The sequence below is a fragment of the Ovis aries genome, chromosome 15 (assembly GCF_016772045.2).
Source record: "Ovis aries strain OAR_USU_Benz2616 breed Rambouillet chromosome 15, ARS-UI_Ramb_v3.0, whole genome shotgun sequence".
In the NCBI taxonomy this organism is placed as follows: Eukaryota; Metazoa; Chordata; class Mammalia; order Artiodactyla; family Bovidae; genus Ovis; species Ovis aries.
Window position 1 is genome coordinate 49,058,159 of NC_056068.1, and position 17,319 is coordinate 49,075,477.

The 17,319-nt window shown below is 40.9% G+C and overlaps 1 protein-coding gene and 1 pseudogene across 1 annotated transcript; one reads left to right on the plus strand and one right to left on the minus strand.

Annotated features, from left to right (window-relative positions):
* Positions 1-3,099: 3,099 nt before the first annotated feature.
* LOC121816695 (cytochrome c-like) lies at positions 3,100-3,411 on the minus strand (annotated as a pseudogene).
* Positions 3,412-5,997: 2,586 nt separating this feature from the next.
* LOC101117788 (olfactory receptor 52R1-like) lies at positions 5,998-6,963 on the plus strand. The gene has a single exon (XM_004016688.4). The coding sequence runs from the start codon at positions 6,004-6,006 to the stop codon at positions 6,961-6,963; it is 960 nt and encodes a 319-aa protein (XP_004016737.3). The 5' UTR covers positions 5,998-6,003.
* The last annotated feature ends 10,356 nt before the right edge of the window (positions 6,964-17,319 follow it).

The following is a 17,319-nucleotide window of genomic DNA, read 5'->3' on the forward strand; positions in this document are numbered from 1 at the left end:
GAATTAGTGTCTGGGGAAAGGAAAAGGCTAGACTTTCATAGGTTTTTAAATAGGCTCTAGTAGGTGGTCTCTGTTAAAAGCTGATTTCCAGAAGCCATTTAGAGCTACTTCTGGTCACATTGGAGTTGATGAGTACCAAAGCAGATCTCACAGTGAGGGGTGCCCAGAGCCCCATTCATCTCTGTCCATCCCAGGGAGCAGTAGGACTCACAGAGCCTAAAAGGAGCTAGAGGCATGGTGTACACTGTGCAGAATGGCTAACTCACTGGGGGCTCCCGATCCACAGACCATGACTGCTTATCTCCAGCCTGATATCGGAAGAAGACTTGCAGCTTGTTCTGTGTCCTCCAGGGAGAGTCTAGAAAAGTAGGAAGACTTCCTCCAAACACAGTCCCTCCAGGAAGGAGGTTGGATCTGAACCCCATACCACTCCAGCTTTATTGTCCTTGGTCTTTGTTTAAATACCCCAGTGTAGGAAAGCAGAGTGTAAATTTTTCTGAAACTATTCCTTAGCAAGTTCTCAACTCATTTTAGTCTATCCATTCAGGTTTGAACAACACGGATTAAACTGATACTTTTCCAAGTTAATGATAGTGAAAGTATCAGGTTCATTAGGAACGGAGCAGAAAGTGCAGAGAGGAAAGAGAAGTGCCTCTCAAGGGCTCCCATTTGTCACCTTAGACATGGGTCACAGGTCGGTGCTGTTCCTACAGTGTTCACCCAAGAAACAAAATCTGACAGTGAGAAGTCAGGGCCAATAGAATCACATGAGGAAGCTGCGAGGTATTGCTTATGAGGGAAATTTGGTCTGTGAAAAGGTCATTGGAGAGTCTGGGAAGTAGATGAATCAGAGGATAAAAACTGGCTTTTCAAAGTACATGAGTATCTGGACCTTGGCTGAGAAGAGAGTCACCATCCCTAAAAAAGTTTGTACAACAGGTGAGTTATCTGTTAAGGCTCATGGACAGAAGTCAGTAAAGATGCCATCCTAGAGAATGCAGCTTATACCCCAAGATGCCAGACAATCGATCAGAAACCTATTCTAAAGGCAACCAGTCCAGTGATATAGCAGGGTTTCTGGTTTCAAATGCAGATCTTTCTGTAATTCAGAATTGTAGACAATTATATAAAATTTCACCTGGTGGCTCAGATGATAAAGAATCTGCCTGTAATGCAGAAGACCTGGGTTTGATCCTTGTGTTGGGAAGATCCCCTAGAAGAGGGCATGGCAACCGACTCCAGTATTCTTGCCTGGAGAGTCTCCAAGGACAGAGGAGCCTGGCAGGCTACAGTCCATGGGGTTGCAAAAAGTTGGACACGACTTAGTGATTAAGCACTGCACAGCACATACTATTTCACAGGTTCTCTTTGTATCTTACTTCTTAATGACAGGCCAACAATCTCTGCTGTATCCTACCAGAGTGGTTGTTCCAATCAATCACTACCTACAGAGGCAGTGGTGTGGACCACCAAGATCATCAGTTGTGAGTTATGCATTTGACACTGAATTATTGTGTAGTCTTGGGCAAATTGTGTAACTACTCTTAGCTCTATTTTTCTTATTATAAATAGAGATGCAAAGTGTGTGTGAGAGAAATAATAAAATGTAAAAGTGTGTAGTGTTATATCTACAAAAAATAGCAATGCCTTCTACAATTAATCAAAGCAATTAATACTCACTTGGCTAAATTGAATCTTTAGTCAGCGTCTTCTCCAGTGCCCAGTGCAAGAGTGAGATGGCCCAGGTATTCTTTTCCAGGTGACCTTCAGTGTCAGTGACTATGTTCGTACAAGCAGAGGGTGACACACAAGTGGTAAACCGAAGGGAAGGAGGGAGCCTCTAGCTCATAGAGCATATATGACTGTTTTGGAAGGTCAGTCCAGGCAGATGGGGTTAAAACAAAACCTAAGTACCCAGATAATGTGTATGTATTTCTAAATTTTCTTTCTTTTTTAATGATATGTGATTTTGTTTTTAAACCTAAGCCTATGATCAGATAATTTACAGATTTGGGGTAATTATATATCTCTTCTAGTTGAATCCTTCTCATGAGTAGTCAAAAGCACCTTTATCAATCACATGTATACAGTAGTTCAACAGTTGTGTTACTGAACAGCGTCCTTGTTTGAAAGATAATCCAGAGTTATAACAGTCAAATTAGACCTTATAAAGAATTCACAAGCAAAGTTTATAACATATTTTGTCTCAGAGAATTTAAAAGCTTCTGATCTTAAAAATCATCTATAAAATGTCAGTAGTGTTAAATGCTCTTTATTTGATGCTAAACATAAACCACACTAAAATGTCTTTCATTAAGTAAAAGGAAATATTTACATAGAAAATTTTAATTAAATTGGCATGTGTGTGCACTCTGTTGCTTTAAGCATGTTGGATTCTTTGAGATCCCATGGACTGCAGCCCACCTGTCTCCTCTATCCATGGGATTTCTCAGGCAAAATACTGGAGTGGGTTGCCATTTCCTATTCCAGAGTATTTTCCCAACCCAGGGATTGAACCCACATCTCCTGCATCTCCTGCATTGGCAGAGGATTCTTTACCACTGAGCCACCTGCTGCTGCTGCTGCTGCTAAGTCACTTCAGTCGTGTCCGACTCTGCACGACCCCATAGACAGCAGCCCACCAGGCTCCGCCATCCCTGCGATTCTCCAGGTAAGAAGACTGGAGTGGGGTGCCATTTCCTTCTCCAATTGAGCCACCTGGGAAGCCCTTAAATTGGCATAATTTTAAAAAACAGAAAGATAAAGTGAATATTGTCAGTGTATCTTCAGGCCTTGCCTTGACAGGCTAATGAGCACAACTTGAAATCAGGTGAAGCTTACTCTGTTCTACGAGACAGTGAAGGGATCTTCTCAATATTTAAGTATATTAATATAACCAATTATAGAAATCTGAATATAAAGTTAATCTCCCATAGGGTTTGAGAAAGCATTCACCATTTCCCTGAAAAGCTTAACATTCCTCAATCAAGTTCAATCATCTCTTTAGAAGGGGAAAACAGTCATAATACTTGCTGAACCAGAATTAATATCAAAATTCAAAAATCTGATAATATTCATTCAGCCACAAGCCTGTCTGATTTACTCATTAGTATCTTTTTTCAGATAAGCTATCAAATTTTCCCTTTCTCCCTTCATAATACCAGCAGAGATCATTTTTGTTCCAGGGATGTATTTCTTGGAATTCACCAAGTACTCCATCAGCATCTCTCCCCAGGTGATGCCTTTGTTCTTGTTGGCATCTGTGTAAGATAAAGCAACAGGTTGAATTGTCTTTCACCCAAGCAGATCATGGAGATTTGGCCTAGTCTTACGCTTGCCTCCCTTCTTCTCAGTATGGCACTGGGCACACTTCTGAAGAAAAATCTTCTTGCTCTTCTCAACATCACACATATTTAAGTTGTTCTGTCTCCTTATGCGACCAAGAGGTTCTTGCTCACAAGCAGAACATCCTTCTAAGTCTCTGCATTGTCACCCTATCATAGATAGGATTGTTTGTTTTGAGCGAACCTGTAACTATTATCAGGCTTCCCAGGTGGCTCAGTAGTGAAGAATCTGCCTGCCAATGCAAGAGACGTGGGTTCAATCCCTGGGTCAGGAAGATTCCTTGGAGGGGGAAATGGCAACCCTCTCCAGTATTCTTGTCTGGAAAATTCCATACACAGAGGAACCCAATGGGCTATAATCCATATAATCAAAAAGAGTTGGACACAACTGAGCACTGGACCATAGCTATTATCTGAGCTTTGCTTTTGGCTCAGTGGTAAAGAATCCACCTGCCAGTGCAAGAGATATGAGTTTGATACCTGAGTAAGATCTCCTGGAAAAGGAAATAGTAACCCATTCCAGTATTCTTGCCTGGAAAATCCCATGGACAGAGGAGCCTGGCAGGTTACATTCTATGGGGCCCCAAAAGAGCTGTACATGACTTAACAACCAAACAACAAGAGCTATTATCTATGAAGGAGGGTAAAGTTTTCAAGTTAGAGAAAGATAAGGTCTGAAGATTTTCCAGAAATCCTTTCTTTCTTTTTAACTCCTGGATCTGGAATGAAACATTTGTCCATACCCAGAATTGATTGGTTAAAGGGAGTTTGAAAAGATACTCTTCTTGTCTCTATACTTCTGTTATGAAGGAGGTAAGAGCTAATTCTTTCAAACAAAGGATAGGTCAACTGAGAGTAAGTAGTGTGAGTGTGGTGGGTAAGAACCAGATGAGTTTTTGTGTCACTTACTCTGAGTTAGGTAGCGTTCACATGTGGGATGAGACAGTAGGATTACCCCCATGTAATGCTGGCAAATACTAGCAGAGGATGATGTTCACAAAGTCCTCCCCTGGCCAGCAGTGCAACCACAGTATGAGAAATGGACATAACTGTCTTATGCTCCTGGTGTTCAAGAGGGGGCTTCTGTCAGGACATTTTAAGAAATGGTTGATTGGTTAATGACTCCATTGCTACTGAATAATGACCTTTATTTGTTAGTTTCTTCAGTCAACATTGATTAAAGTCCTTGTCACAAAGCACAGGTTCTAGGAATAGAGCACGACTCAGGGATGACTTCATGAAATTTAACACTTAGGACAGGAACTGGAAAACTATAGCCTGCACCAGCTCCACTTTGCATCATGGTTTTGTACATAAACTTTTGTTGGAGCACAGCCACACTCACAGGTCGTATATCAACTATGCCTGCTTTCATGCTACTCAGCTCAGCTGATTAGTTGTAACAGAGATTGTATGGCCCAGAAAGCCTACAATATTGATGATCTGACCTTTTATAGAAAAAGTCTGATGATCCTACAACTAGGAAGAGCCATACACTAAATGTCTTACACAATCGGTACACAATTGGTCAATCAGATACCTTTGAGTCAAATCCTCATAGTAATTGTCTTAGAGTCAAAACTATCTCAGTGTCACTAAATAGACTGCTTAGGGCCTTTAAGCCAAAGAGTTTTCCAAACTGACTTCCTACCCTGAAAAGTGGCTCAAGTGTTGTATTGTTGCTGTTCTTTGAATTCTGATGTAGGAGGCCACAGCATGGAGCCTGTTTTTTTTTTTTTTTTTTTTTAATAGAACTCTGCCTGTCTCATCTGGATGTCTGCCTGTGTGTATATCTGAATATTTCTGCAGAAGAAGAAAAGGAGATTCTCATGTAAAATACAAATATACTGACTCTGAATACCCACAACACTGGTCAGTCCAAGTGTGTATGAAGTCCCAAGAAAGACAGGGCACAGGAGGTCGAGGCCTGACTCAACCTCTAACCAGCCTGGTGCCCTTGGCTAGTGTGCTTGTCTCCCAGAGACCAGCCCTGTCCTGGGAGAGGTCACAGGGAAAGTACATGCCAACCTCCCTCCTGGGGCCTAAGGAGATGCTGGGGTCCTTAGCTTTGGGAGTCTAGAACCTAACAGCAGGGAGACGGTGGGGTCCTCCTCATAGTCATCGCCTACATAGCCGTACCCCTTGAAGAAGCAGTAGCCCCTTTCCAGTGGGAAGAGCAAGGGCAGATCACTGCTCCCCACATCCACAGAGCCTGGGTCCCCAGGAATGGGTTCATTGGTGTGGTGTAGTGAATCAACTGCTTCCCTGAGGCAGGGCTTCCCAAGTGTGATGGAGGGATCTATGAGAAAGGTCAAGTGAATCGATTATTGGTTATAAATTGAACAGAGGGAAATAATTACTATGACATTATTTTCCAAGATAGTTTTCCTTCAGCAGATTCTACTTTCAAAATTTATAAAATATTGTACTTGCAACTAGCATGTTCTGACCCTATTTTCAAGGACATAAATATGAATAAACATGAAGGTTAGCAATGTATTATATTGCAAAATTTTATTTGTTAAAATACCTGAATTCATTGTAGCTTACCATTAAGCCCAGTTCTTCCATCCAAAGGATTATAAATAATAATAACAATTTAATGCTATCACCTGCAGAGACTAGATCACCTTTCCAATGGAGAAACATTAACCATCCTATGATGTTGACTTCAGGGAATAGTTCTTCTCATCCTGTGTCCTTCATCCTGCTTGGGATCCCAGGATTGGAGAATTCCCAGTTTTGGGTTGCCTTTCCATTCTGTGCCATGTATGTTGCGGCTCTAGTCGGCAATATCACTCTCCTTCATGTAATCCGAACTGACCCCACCTTGCATGAGCCCATGTACCTCTTTCTGGCCATGCTGGCTACCACTGACCTGGTCCTCTCCACGTCCACACAACCTAAAATGCTGGCCATATTCTGGTTTCATGATCATGAGATTGAATACCATGCCTGCCTCATCCAGTTGTTCTTCATCCACGCCTTTTCTTCAGTGGAGTCCGGATTGCTCATGGCTATGGCCTTGGACCGATATGTGGCTATCTGCTTCCCACTGCATCACTCTAGTATCCTGACCCCGGCTGTCGTGGGTAAACTGGGGGCAGGTGTGATGATGAGAGGGCTGCTGTGGGTGAGTCCTTTCTGCTTCATGGTGTCCAGGATGCCCTTCTGCCCCAGTCGGATCATCCCCCAGTCATACTGTGAGCACATGGCTGTGCTGAAGTTGGTGTGCGCTGACACTAGAGTAAATCGTGCATATGGACTTTTTGTGGCCTTCTCTGTAGTTGGCTTTGACATTATTGTCATCAGTGTATCCTATGGAATCATTTTGAGAACTGTTTTGGGGTTACCCTCAGGTGAAGCCCAGCTCAAGGCTTTTGGCACATGTGCCTCCCATATCTGTGTCATCTTGGCTCTTTATATCCCAGCCCTCTTTACTTTCCTCACCCACCGCTTTGGGCATCATGTGCCCCAAGTAGTACATGTCATGTTTGCTATTCTCTATCTCCTGGTACCTCCCATGTTCAACCCCATCATCTATGGAGTTAGAACCAAACAGATCAGGGACAGGGTTATTCAAGGATGCTGTAGAAAAAACTCTCAACTCAAAGCATAGGATTTTAACCTCCCCAAGGTCCCCCCTGTTAAGGCATTGATGATATAAATGCATAAAACTTGCCATGATGTCACAATATTTTTTTTTCATATTTATTGAGTTATAGTGCAGTGAAACTCACTCAGTCATGTCCAAATCTTTCAATTCCATGGGCTGTAGCCCGCCGGGCTCCTCTGTCCATGGAATTCTCCAGTGAAGAATACGGAGTGGGTTGCCATTTCCTTTTCCAGGGGATCTTCCTGATGCAGAGATTGAACCCGGGTCTCCTGTAGTATAAGCAAACTCTTTACCATCTGAGCCACCAGGGAAGTCTGTATTGAGGTATATGTAACATACAAATAGTTGCACATATTTCAGTTCAGTTCAGTTGCTCAGTGTCCAACTCTTTGCAACCCCATGGACTGCAGCACACCAGGCTTTCCTATCCATCACCAGTTCCCAGAGCTTACTCAAACTCATGTCCACCGAGTCAGTGATGTCATCCAACCATCTCATCCTCTGTTTCCCCTTCTTCTCCTGCCTTCAGTCTTTCCTAGCATCAGGGGCTTTTCCAGTGAGTCAGTTTTTCACGTCAGGTGGCCAAAGTATTGGAGCTTCAGCTTCAACATCAGTCCTTTTAACGAAGATTCAGGACTGATTTCCTTTTGGATGGACTGGTTGGATCTCCTTGCTGTCCAAGGGACTCTTGAGAGTCTTCTCTAACACCACAGTTCAAAAGCATCAATTCCTCGGCTCTCAGATTTCTTTATAGTCCAACTCTCACATCCATACCTGCCTACTGGAAAAACCATAGCTTTGACTAGATGGACCTTTGTTGGTAAAGTAATTTCTCTGCTTTTTAATATGCTGTCTAGGTTGGTCATAGCCTTTCTTCCAAGAGTAAGAATCTTTTAATTTCATAGCTGCAGTCAACATCTGCAGTGATTTTGGAGCCCCCCCCCCCCAAATAAAGTCTGTCACTATTTCCATTGTTTCCCCATCTATTTGCCGTGAAGTGATGGCACCGGATGCCATGATTTTAGTTTTCTGAATGTTGAGTTTTAAGCCAACTTTTTCACTCTCCTCTTTCACTTTCATCAGGAGGCTCTTTACTTCTGCTTTGCTTTCTGCCATAAGGATGGTGTCATCTGTACATCTGAGGTTATTGATATTTCTCCTGGTAATCTTAATTCCAGTTTGTGCTTCATCTGGCCTAGCATTTTGCATGATGTATTCTGCATATAAGTTAAATAAGCAGGGTGACAATATACAGCCTTGAAGTACTCCTTTCCCTATTTGGAACCAGCCTGTTGTTCCATGCTCAGTTCTAAACTGCTGCTTCTTGACCTGCATACAGATTTCTCAGAAGGCAGGTCAGGTGGTCTGATATTCCCATCTCTAAGAATTATCCACAGTTTGTTGTGATCCACACAGTCACAGTCAAAGGTTTTGGCATAGTTTATGAAGCAAAAGTAGATGTTTTTCTGGAACTCTCTTGTGTTTCCGATGATCCAACAGATGTTGGCAATTTGATCTCTGATTCCTCTGCCTTTTCTAAATCCAGCTTGAACATCTGGAAGTTCACAGTTCACATACTGTTGAAGCCTGGCTTGGAGAATTTTGAGCTCTACTTTGCTAGTGTGTAAGATGAATGCAATTGTGAGGTAGTTTGAACATTCTTTGTCATTGCCTTTCTTAGGGATTGGAATGAACACTGACCTTTTCCAATTTTCATTTTAATAAAATTTAATTTTATTTGATTAATTTCATTTAATTAATCATATATTTAATGCTTACATTTTGATGAAGTTGGGCATATGCACACATCCATGATACCATCACCACAGTCAAGGTAATATAAGCGTGTATCACATTTATATTTGTATTCTTACTCACCTCTCTTGTCACAATCAGTGGTGAATAAGATTCTAAAATTCAGGCTCTCATGTTTTAAAAGCCAATGTTAAAAAAAACATCAACATCAGATGAAGGTGTTTAAAGAGAAATCAGGAGTATGTTTGCTTTTCTGAGAAGAAACCGCCATTGGAGCCTAAAAGTGCCTCCAGAAATAAATGTGTGTTCTGAAGGACCATTGTCAAAATTCCCAAATTTTAGGGTTGCCTGGAATTTTTATCCTCTTATCAGGAAATCAGTTAATAGTTGTGAGCCTCTTCCTTTTTCTTTTAAAAATCATTTTACTGTTATATAACTTGAGACAGTAAAATGGGAATATCTTAACACATAGTTTAATGAGTTCTGACACATGTGAATGTCGGTGTGGTGACCTGCCCAATTAGGATATAGAAAACCCCCATCACTTCATAAAGATTTTTGCTGCGTCTTTTATTTAAACACTCCCCTCTTTCCAAGCAGGTAAATCCTAATATGAGTTCTTTATCTCATTACAACTTGAGTTTAGTTATTTTTTTCTCTTGCTAAAACTTTATTCTGGTGTCCCACTTAGTATAAAGCTTTTCAGATTCATTCATACTGTTGCATGAATGAATGATTCATTTCCTATTCTTGCTCAGGAGTATATTTTATTTTTTCTACATACCTCAGTTGTTATATTGTTATCTTTCTCTCTTGCTTCACCTTCTACCATTCTAGTCTTTTGCTTCCAAACATGTCCACTTCTTACTGCTCTTAGGGCTTTGCTTTTAATCATGCCAGTTCTCTGCATGGTTTGCTTCTAGAACTTTCTACTTCTCATCATTCTGTAGTTTTCAACTAATACCACCTTATCAGTGAGTTATTTTTTAACCTGTGTATCTTAAGTAGATGCTGCCCCTTATTATTTTCTTTCAACACATTTTATTTTCCATGTATCTTAGCCCAATGTGTAATCATTTAAATTGCTTATTTGTTATTTATTCTTCTGACTTGAATATAAATTCATGAAAGCATAAAATAATTGCTTACTATTCTATCTCCAAAACTAGCTCACATACACACAAAAAAACCTCACTGAGTGAATGAATGAATTTTTGCCTGTGTGATACCATTGTCCTAACAATTTCACTATGAACCACAAGATGGCATTTCCATGTATATTATCCCCTCATCCCTCCAAAACTGGATCCCAGTCCTAAAGGCCCCTTTCATTTATCCCCATGGAAATTTTGAAGATTTCTGTTGGTCAAATGAGATAAGTTCACTATATAAATAACAATTTCCCTCATTCTCTTCTTTTTAATTAACAAATGCAAGATATTTGAAACATTTTAAAATTTCTGTTCAAGAAATGATTTATTGAACAACTGTCTGCACCAAACATTCTGTAAGAGGATGGGAACAGAGTGGAGAAGAAGAGAAACTGTCCAGCAGAGCATTTGAATAGTAGGAGAGAATCAAAAGAAACATGCTGAATACCTACAATTCCAGCTCCAGTATAAAAACGTAGTACTTGTGACCCCATGGACTGTAGTCTGCCAGGCTTCTCTGTCCATGGGATTCTCCAGGCAAGAATACTGGATTGAGTTGCCATTTCATCCTCTAGGGAATGTTCCCAATCCAGGGACTGAACCTACAACTCCTGTGTCTCTGGCATTGGCTGGCAGATTCTCTACCACTGCATCATCTCTGAATGAACTTCATGATTAGAAGTATCCTTAGCTGTTCTGCCAATGGGTTCAAATTTGTAACTAAATTCAAGCTTTTCTGTAGCCAATTTGTAAAAAGTGTCAAATGAATACTGTGATTGAGAAATTCAATTTCCCCTTTGTAAGACAGGCAGAATCATCACTGCCCCTCTCTTCTCTCAAGTAACACACATCTCTAACATGACCCAAGTGACCGAGAGAGACCAGACAGAGCTTATCAAATGCAGCCCCGGTAAGTCAGCTTCTCCAGGCTTTTAAACATTGCTAAGAGCCAAGCCAAGCTCTCAGAATACAGTTCTAGAGTAATTTCGAGAGGTGAATCTTCATCAGTATTGTCTGCTCTGTGTGGAGCCAGACACAGGGTTATTGGTATGATGGCATTTCATATTCAACAAGCATTTCTTTATCACTTATATGTCAGTGCTGCGATTATAGAGATCAGTAGTTCAGAGCTCATCCTAGAAACTACTCCTCTGTGTTCTCACAGGCTTACTGGTGGCTCAGATGGTAAAGAATCTGCCTGCAAGGCAGGAGACCTGGGCTCAATCCCTGGGTCAAGAAGATAGCCTGGACAAGAGAATGGCAACCCACTCCGGTATTCTTGCCTGGAGAATCCCCATAGACAGGGGAGTGACTAACACTTACTGTGCTCTCACAGCTTCCCAGGTGGCTCTGGTGGTCAAGAATCTGCCTGCCAAAGCAGGAGACTTAAGAGATGTGGGTTCAATCCCTGGGTAGGGAAGACCCACTGGAGGAGGGCGCATGGACAGAGGAGCCTGGGGGGCTACAGTCCATAGGGTCACAAAGAGTCAGACACAAATGAAGTGACTTAGCATGCATGTGTGTACTCTAACAGCAACTGGTAAAATCTGCTGTCATCACACTCACTTACTCCTGAACACCCTATTAATCTGATTGTGCATTTTAATGTTGACTCTCGGTCAGCTAACCCTGAAGTCACTGACTAATCCTAGCCTGTCTTCTGAGCCTTGGACTCCCAGGGCCAGAGAAGGAGGGAGAGAAAGGTCCAAGGAGGTTTGATGCCTGACTTCACAGACCACAGCCTCCACCCCAGCCTCATCCAAGATCAATGTAGAGTCTCAGTCTCTGGGTTTCAGTTCTCAGTGGGTCTATCTTAGGTGTGGCCTCTCAGGGAAAAGATTCAGGATCTCTCATTTCTGGGAGCTCTCCAGAAACCAGCTCCAGTATTTATTACAGACATTTGCATCACTGCATGAGCATATGTACAAGTGTCTATCCAGTTACATTTTGTAGATGAGAAAACAGAAACCGAACAATCTAAGTAAGATCCTTGGGTGTATTTCTGAGTCAGAATGTACAGCAGAGGCAGAAAGGGAGTGAGTGAAAATAAACGGCAGATCTACTAGGTAGGAATCGATCCTTTCTAAGAAATCCACTACATGGCTACAACTCTGAGGAGACATTCACATGATAATTTGTATTAATGATTCCCCTGGCGCCATGCAACATGGCTCCCTTGGAATAGTTTTAAAAAGGAATGTGTGCCAATTTCTTTTTTGTAAACTTCATGTTTTAAAAGATGTTCAAGGCCAGTGGGGTGTTGGAGAAGACTCCTGAGAATTCCTTGGACTGCAAGGAGATCAAACCAGACAATTCTAAAAGAAATCAACCCTGAATATTCATTAGAAGCACTGATGCTCTGAAACTGAAGCTCCAATACTTTGGCCACCTGATGCAAAGAACTTACTCATTAGAAAAGACCCTGATGCTGGGAAAGATTGAAGGCAGGAGGAGAAGGGGACAACAGAGGATGAGATGGTTTGATGGCATCACTCTTTCAATGGACATGGATTTGAGTAAGCTCCAGGAGATGGTGAAGAAGAGGGAAGCCTGCCGTGCCGCAGTCCACAGGGTCACAGAGTCAGACACAACTCAGTGACTGAACAATAAAACAGGGGCAGGCTACTTCCCCAGCAGGTCTCCTGTTTTAATTGTCTCCTGGAATGGAATAGAAAGGTCTCAGTGAATGTTATCCAGATCTGCAGCAGTAGTTCTCTTATTTCTGGAAACAGAGCAGTGATACTTGTTGGATCCATTATAGCAGGAAGGTGTGGGCAAGGAGCCAGGAAGAGGAGATGAACTGAGAGAAGGGTAAATGTTGCTCTGGAAAAGGAATAGTGAAGTCTACAGTGTAGTGAAATTGTCTCTGGACCAATGGGAGTGATGACTTGAATTATCAACAAAATAATTCATTTATTTTTGAAGCTAGTTTTCTTGAATCCACATAGAAGAGGGAGTCATTTATACATTCATTCATTCAGCGATTTTTCAATAATTACTCTTCCATGTGTCCTCTGTCTTACTAATAATCCTCAACAGCCATGCTTTTTATGGTCTTTTGACTGATTGAGAATTTTTGAGGGCAGCCACCAGACCATTCTCATTGCTGCATGCCCAACACTTAGCACCCTGGAATAGAGTAAGTGCTTAAAGAAACAGATAAGTGAATGATGAATCAGTTCAGTTCAGTCACTCAGTCATGTCCGACTCTTTGCGATCCCATGAATCACAGCACACCAGGCCTCCCTGTCCATCACCAACTCCCGGAGTTCACTCAGACTCACGTCCATCGAGTCCGTGATGCCATCCAGCCATCTCATCCTCGGTCGTCCCCTTCTTCTCCTGCCCCCAATCCCTCCCAGCATCAAAGTCTTTTCCAATGAGTCAGCTCTTCGCATGAGGTGGCCAAAGTACTGGAGCTTCAGCTTTAGCATTATTCCTCCCAAAGAAATCCCAGGGTTGATCTACTTCAGAATGGACTGGTTGGATCTCCTTGCAGTCCAAGGGACTCTCAAGAGTCTTCTCCAACACCACAGTTCAAAAGCATCAATTCTTCAGTGCTCAGCCTTCTTCACAGTCCAACTCTCACATCCATACCTGACTACTGGAAAAACCATAGCCTTGACTAGACGGACCTTAGCCGGCAAAGTAATATCTCTGCTTTTGAATATGTTATCTAGGTTGGTCATAACTTTTCTTCCAAGGAGTAAGCATCTTTTAATTTCATGGCTGCAATCACCATCTGCAGAGATTTTGGAGCCCAAATAACAATAGTATGTTCTAAAAAGATCTCATTTGGAATTAAAAGAAAACAAATAGTCCATTTTATGGGTTTTCTATGATCTCTCACTTTCATAAAGCACATAAGCATATGAACCTGAACTGCATTATTGGTTTATTGATTCACTGTTAATAATGATACTTTAAGCAGAAATTGGAGATGGCAATGGCACCCCACTCCAGTACTCTTGCCTGGAAAATCCCATGGATGGCAGAGCCTGGAAAGCTGCAGTCCATGGTGTCGCTGAGAGTCGGACACGACTGAGCAACTTCACTTTCACTTTTCACTTTTCTGCATTGGAGAAGGAGATGGCAATCCACTCCAGGGTTCTTACCTGGAAAATCCCAGGGATGGGAGTGCCTGGTGGGGTGCTGTCTGTGGGGTCGCACAGAGTCGGACATGACTGAAGTGACTTAGCAGTAGCAGCAGCAGTAGCAAGCAGAAATTATGGAAGATACTAGCCCTGAAGCTTCATCCCTTTCCCACAGGTTCCCAGAAATTAGGCCCAAGATTTCCCTAAAAGTAGCAAAAGAATGGGAGAACTACTACACAGAGTCAGGAGACCCCAAAACCAGCTCAGCTCTGATCTGGTCCTGGGGTATGACTGGGGACATCTCTATTCTTTCAAGGACCAGCTCTTCAGTGACTTTCTTCTCAGCTCTCCAAATAAAACAACAATCACTAATTTATTGTTGCTTAGTCACTTAGTCATGTCCAACTCTTTGTGACTCCATGGACTGTAGCTTGCCAGGCTCCCCTGTCCATGGAATTCTCCAGGCAAGAATACCGAGTGGGTTGCCATTAGACCTGCCTATTTCCAAAGAAACAAGTTTGTATTTATGGAAACATAAATACACAAGGGAGTTTGTGTCTTTATGAATTCCCCCATTGGTAGGGGAGACTTGGTAGGGAGCAGGAAAAGCATCAGAAGAGATATCACCAAGTAAATGATGATTAATCTGTGGCTTTAATTGGGTAGTTTTAATACATCAAAGGGCTACAAATGGGAAGGAAAGTCAAAGTCGAGGAATCGGCATTTTTAAAGGTGATAAACCTTTGCAATGAAAGATATAGGAGCAGCAGCAAACAAGGCTGAAACAAGGCTGCAGAGCCAAATACAGGCTCGATCTGACCTAGGACTTCAGGTTTTTAGCTTGCAGGACAGAGATCCTCCAAGAGATCTCTGTGTTTAACCAAAGATCCTAAGCAAATTCAGGGTGGGAATTTGGGGCTCCTAGAGGAACTGGGATCTGAGGGAAAAAAGGAAGCCCTAACAGGTAATGCTGGCCCCAGATGAAGGCAAAAGCATGAAAACAACCTCAGCAGGCTATAAAGAATTACACAGAGCACAAGGATAGGATGGCAAGATGATGGTTGCGTTAGGCATTTCTCTTTCTCTTTCCTTCCCATTTTCATGGCTTTTCTAACTTATTTCCATCTAATTTGTATAAAAGAGTGGTTAGATACATCCATGTGAAGAGCTGACTCATTGAAAAAGACCCTGGTGCTGGGAAAGATTGAGAGTGGGAGGAGACAGGGATGACAGAGGATGAGATGGTTGGATGGCATCATTGATTCAATGGACATGAGTTTGAGCAAACTCCGGAAGACATTGAAGGACAAGGGAAGTATGGCATGCTTCAGTCCATGGGGTTGCAAAGAGTCGAACATGACATAGCGACAGAACAGCAACAATAATACACCCACAGGCATGATGAAAAAGTAATTTGTTTCTTAAGACAAAATTGACTTTTATGTGGAAAAAAAGGACAGGGGTTGATGTAATGTTTACTGTGACTCATTTCCATTTGGAGACAAAGTTTTAAATGTTTATTCTTCATTCCATAAATTTGGGCTTGTGATTTATAAACATACCATCAGGAGAAAATATAGCTCATTTTAAGGTTTAATTTAGGAAAAATATGTGTATTTATTAACATATGATAAGCGATTTCCTGTTTAGACCATTTTCTTTTTAAAAAAAAATGTTTAAAAGAAATATATTTTTTGAACAGATATACACCATGATAGCAAAAGTACAAGAAGGTATTAAATACAAATGCAAATACCCCTTCAACCAAATCTCCCAGCAACTACATTTCCATTTCCAGGAGTCACCACCAGAGTCAAATTCTCAAATCTTTGTGCAGACATTCTTTGCATTACCCTAGTGAACATGTGTATTTTCCCCCTTTTTTAGCAAATGTACAATATTCCTTTCTGTACTTTTCTTTTGAACTTAGCATATATTCTGAAGATTTTTCTAAATCCATATTTGATGAATTCCCTCTTCTTCTTTATTTAAAGCAGTCACTACCATTACATAGACATTCCATAACCTATTTAATCAATCCTACTATTTAGGATTTTTTTTTAATGTTGCGCTATTACAGACAATGTGGCAATGAATATATGCACATATTTATGCAAGTATGCACATAGAACAAATTCCTAGAAGTGGAATTGCTGCTTTTACATAAAATTTTCATAGATACTGCCAAATCATTTCTATAAATATAGTACCATTTTAGATTCCCAGGAAAATATACAAAAGTGCCTATCTTCTATATCCTCACCAACATAATGTGTTTGCAAATATTTTAATATTTGCTAATAGAAAAACAATTTAGTTTTAACATATTCATCATATTATGAATGAGTTTGAGCATATTTGCACATTCTTAAGGACCATTTATTTTACATTTCACTGACCTAAGTCTTTTGCCCATTTTAACTTGGGTTGCTGTTATTGGTTCTTATTGATTTATAGGAAAATAATTTACTTATTAAGAAAGCTAATCTATTTTCTTTTATATGAACTAGAATTTTTGTTTCTTTCTTTTTAGCCAGACTCATCAAGAAGCAAAGAGAGAAAAATCAAATCAATAAAATTAGAAATGAAAATGGAGAGATCACAACAGACAACACAGAAATACAAAGGATCATAAGAGACTACTATCAGCAGTTGTATGCCAATAAAATGGACAACGTGGAAGAAATGGACAAATTCTTAGAAAAGTACAATTTTCCAAAACTGAACCAGGAAGAAATAGAAAATCTTAACAGACCCATCACAAGCACGGAAATTGAAACTGTAATCAGAAATCTTCCAGCAAACAAAAGCCCAGGTCCAGATGGCTTCACAGCTGAATTCTACCAAAAATTTCGAGAAGAGCTAACACCTATCCTCCTCAAACTCTTCCAGAAAATTGCAGAGGAAGGTAAACTTCCAAACTCATTCTATGAGGCCACCATCACCCTAATACCAAAACCTGACAAAGATGTCACAAAGAAAGAAAACTACAGGCCAATATCACTGATGAACATAGATGCAAAAATCCTCAACAAAATTCTAGCAATCAGGATCCAACAACACATTAAAAAGATCATGCACCATGACCAAGTGGGCTTTATCCCAGGGATGCAAGGATTCTTCAATATCCGCAAATCAATCAATGTAATTCACCACATTAACAAATTGAAAAATAAAAACCATATGATTATCTCAATAGATGCAGAGAAGGCCTTTGACAAAATTCAACATCCATTTATGATAAAAACTCTCCAGAAAGCAGGAATAGAAGGAACATACCTCAACATAATAAAAGCTATCTATGACAAACCCACAGCAAACATTATCCTCAATGGTGAAAAATTGAAAGCATTTCCCTA

Excerpts from the sequence above, each read along its gene's own strand:
- LOC101117788 (XM_004016688.4), top strand. The coding sequence starts at position 6,004 with ATGATGTTGACTTCAGGGAATAGTTCTTCTCATCCTGTGTCCTTCATC.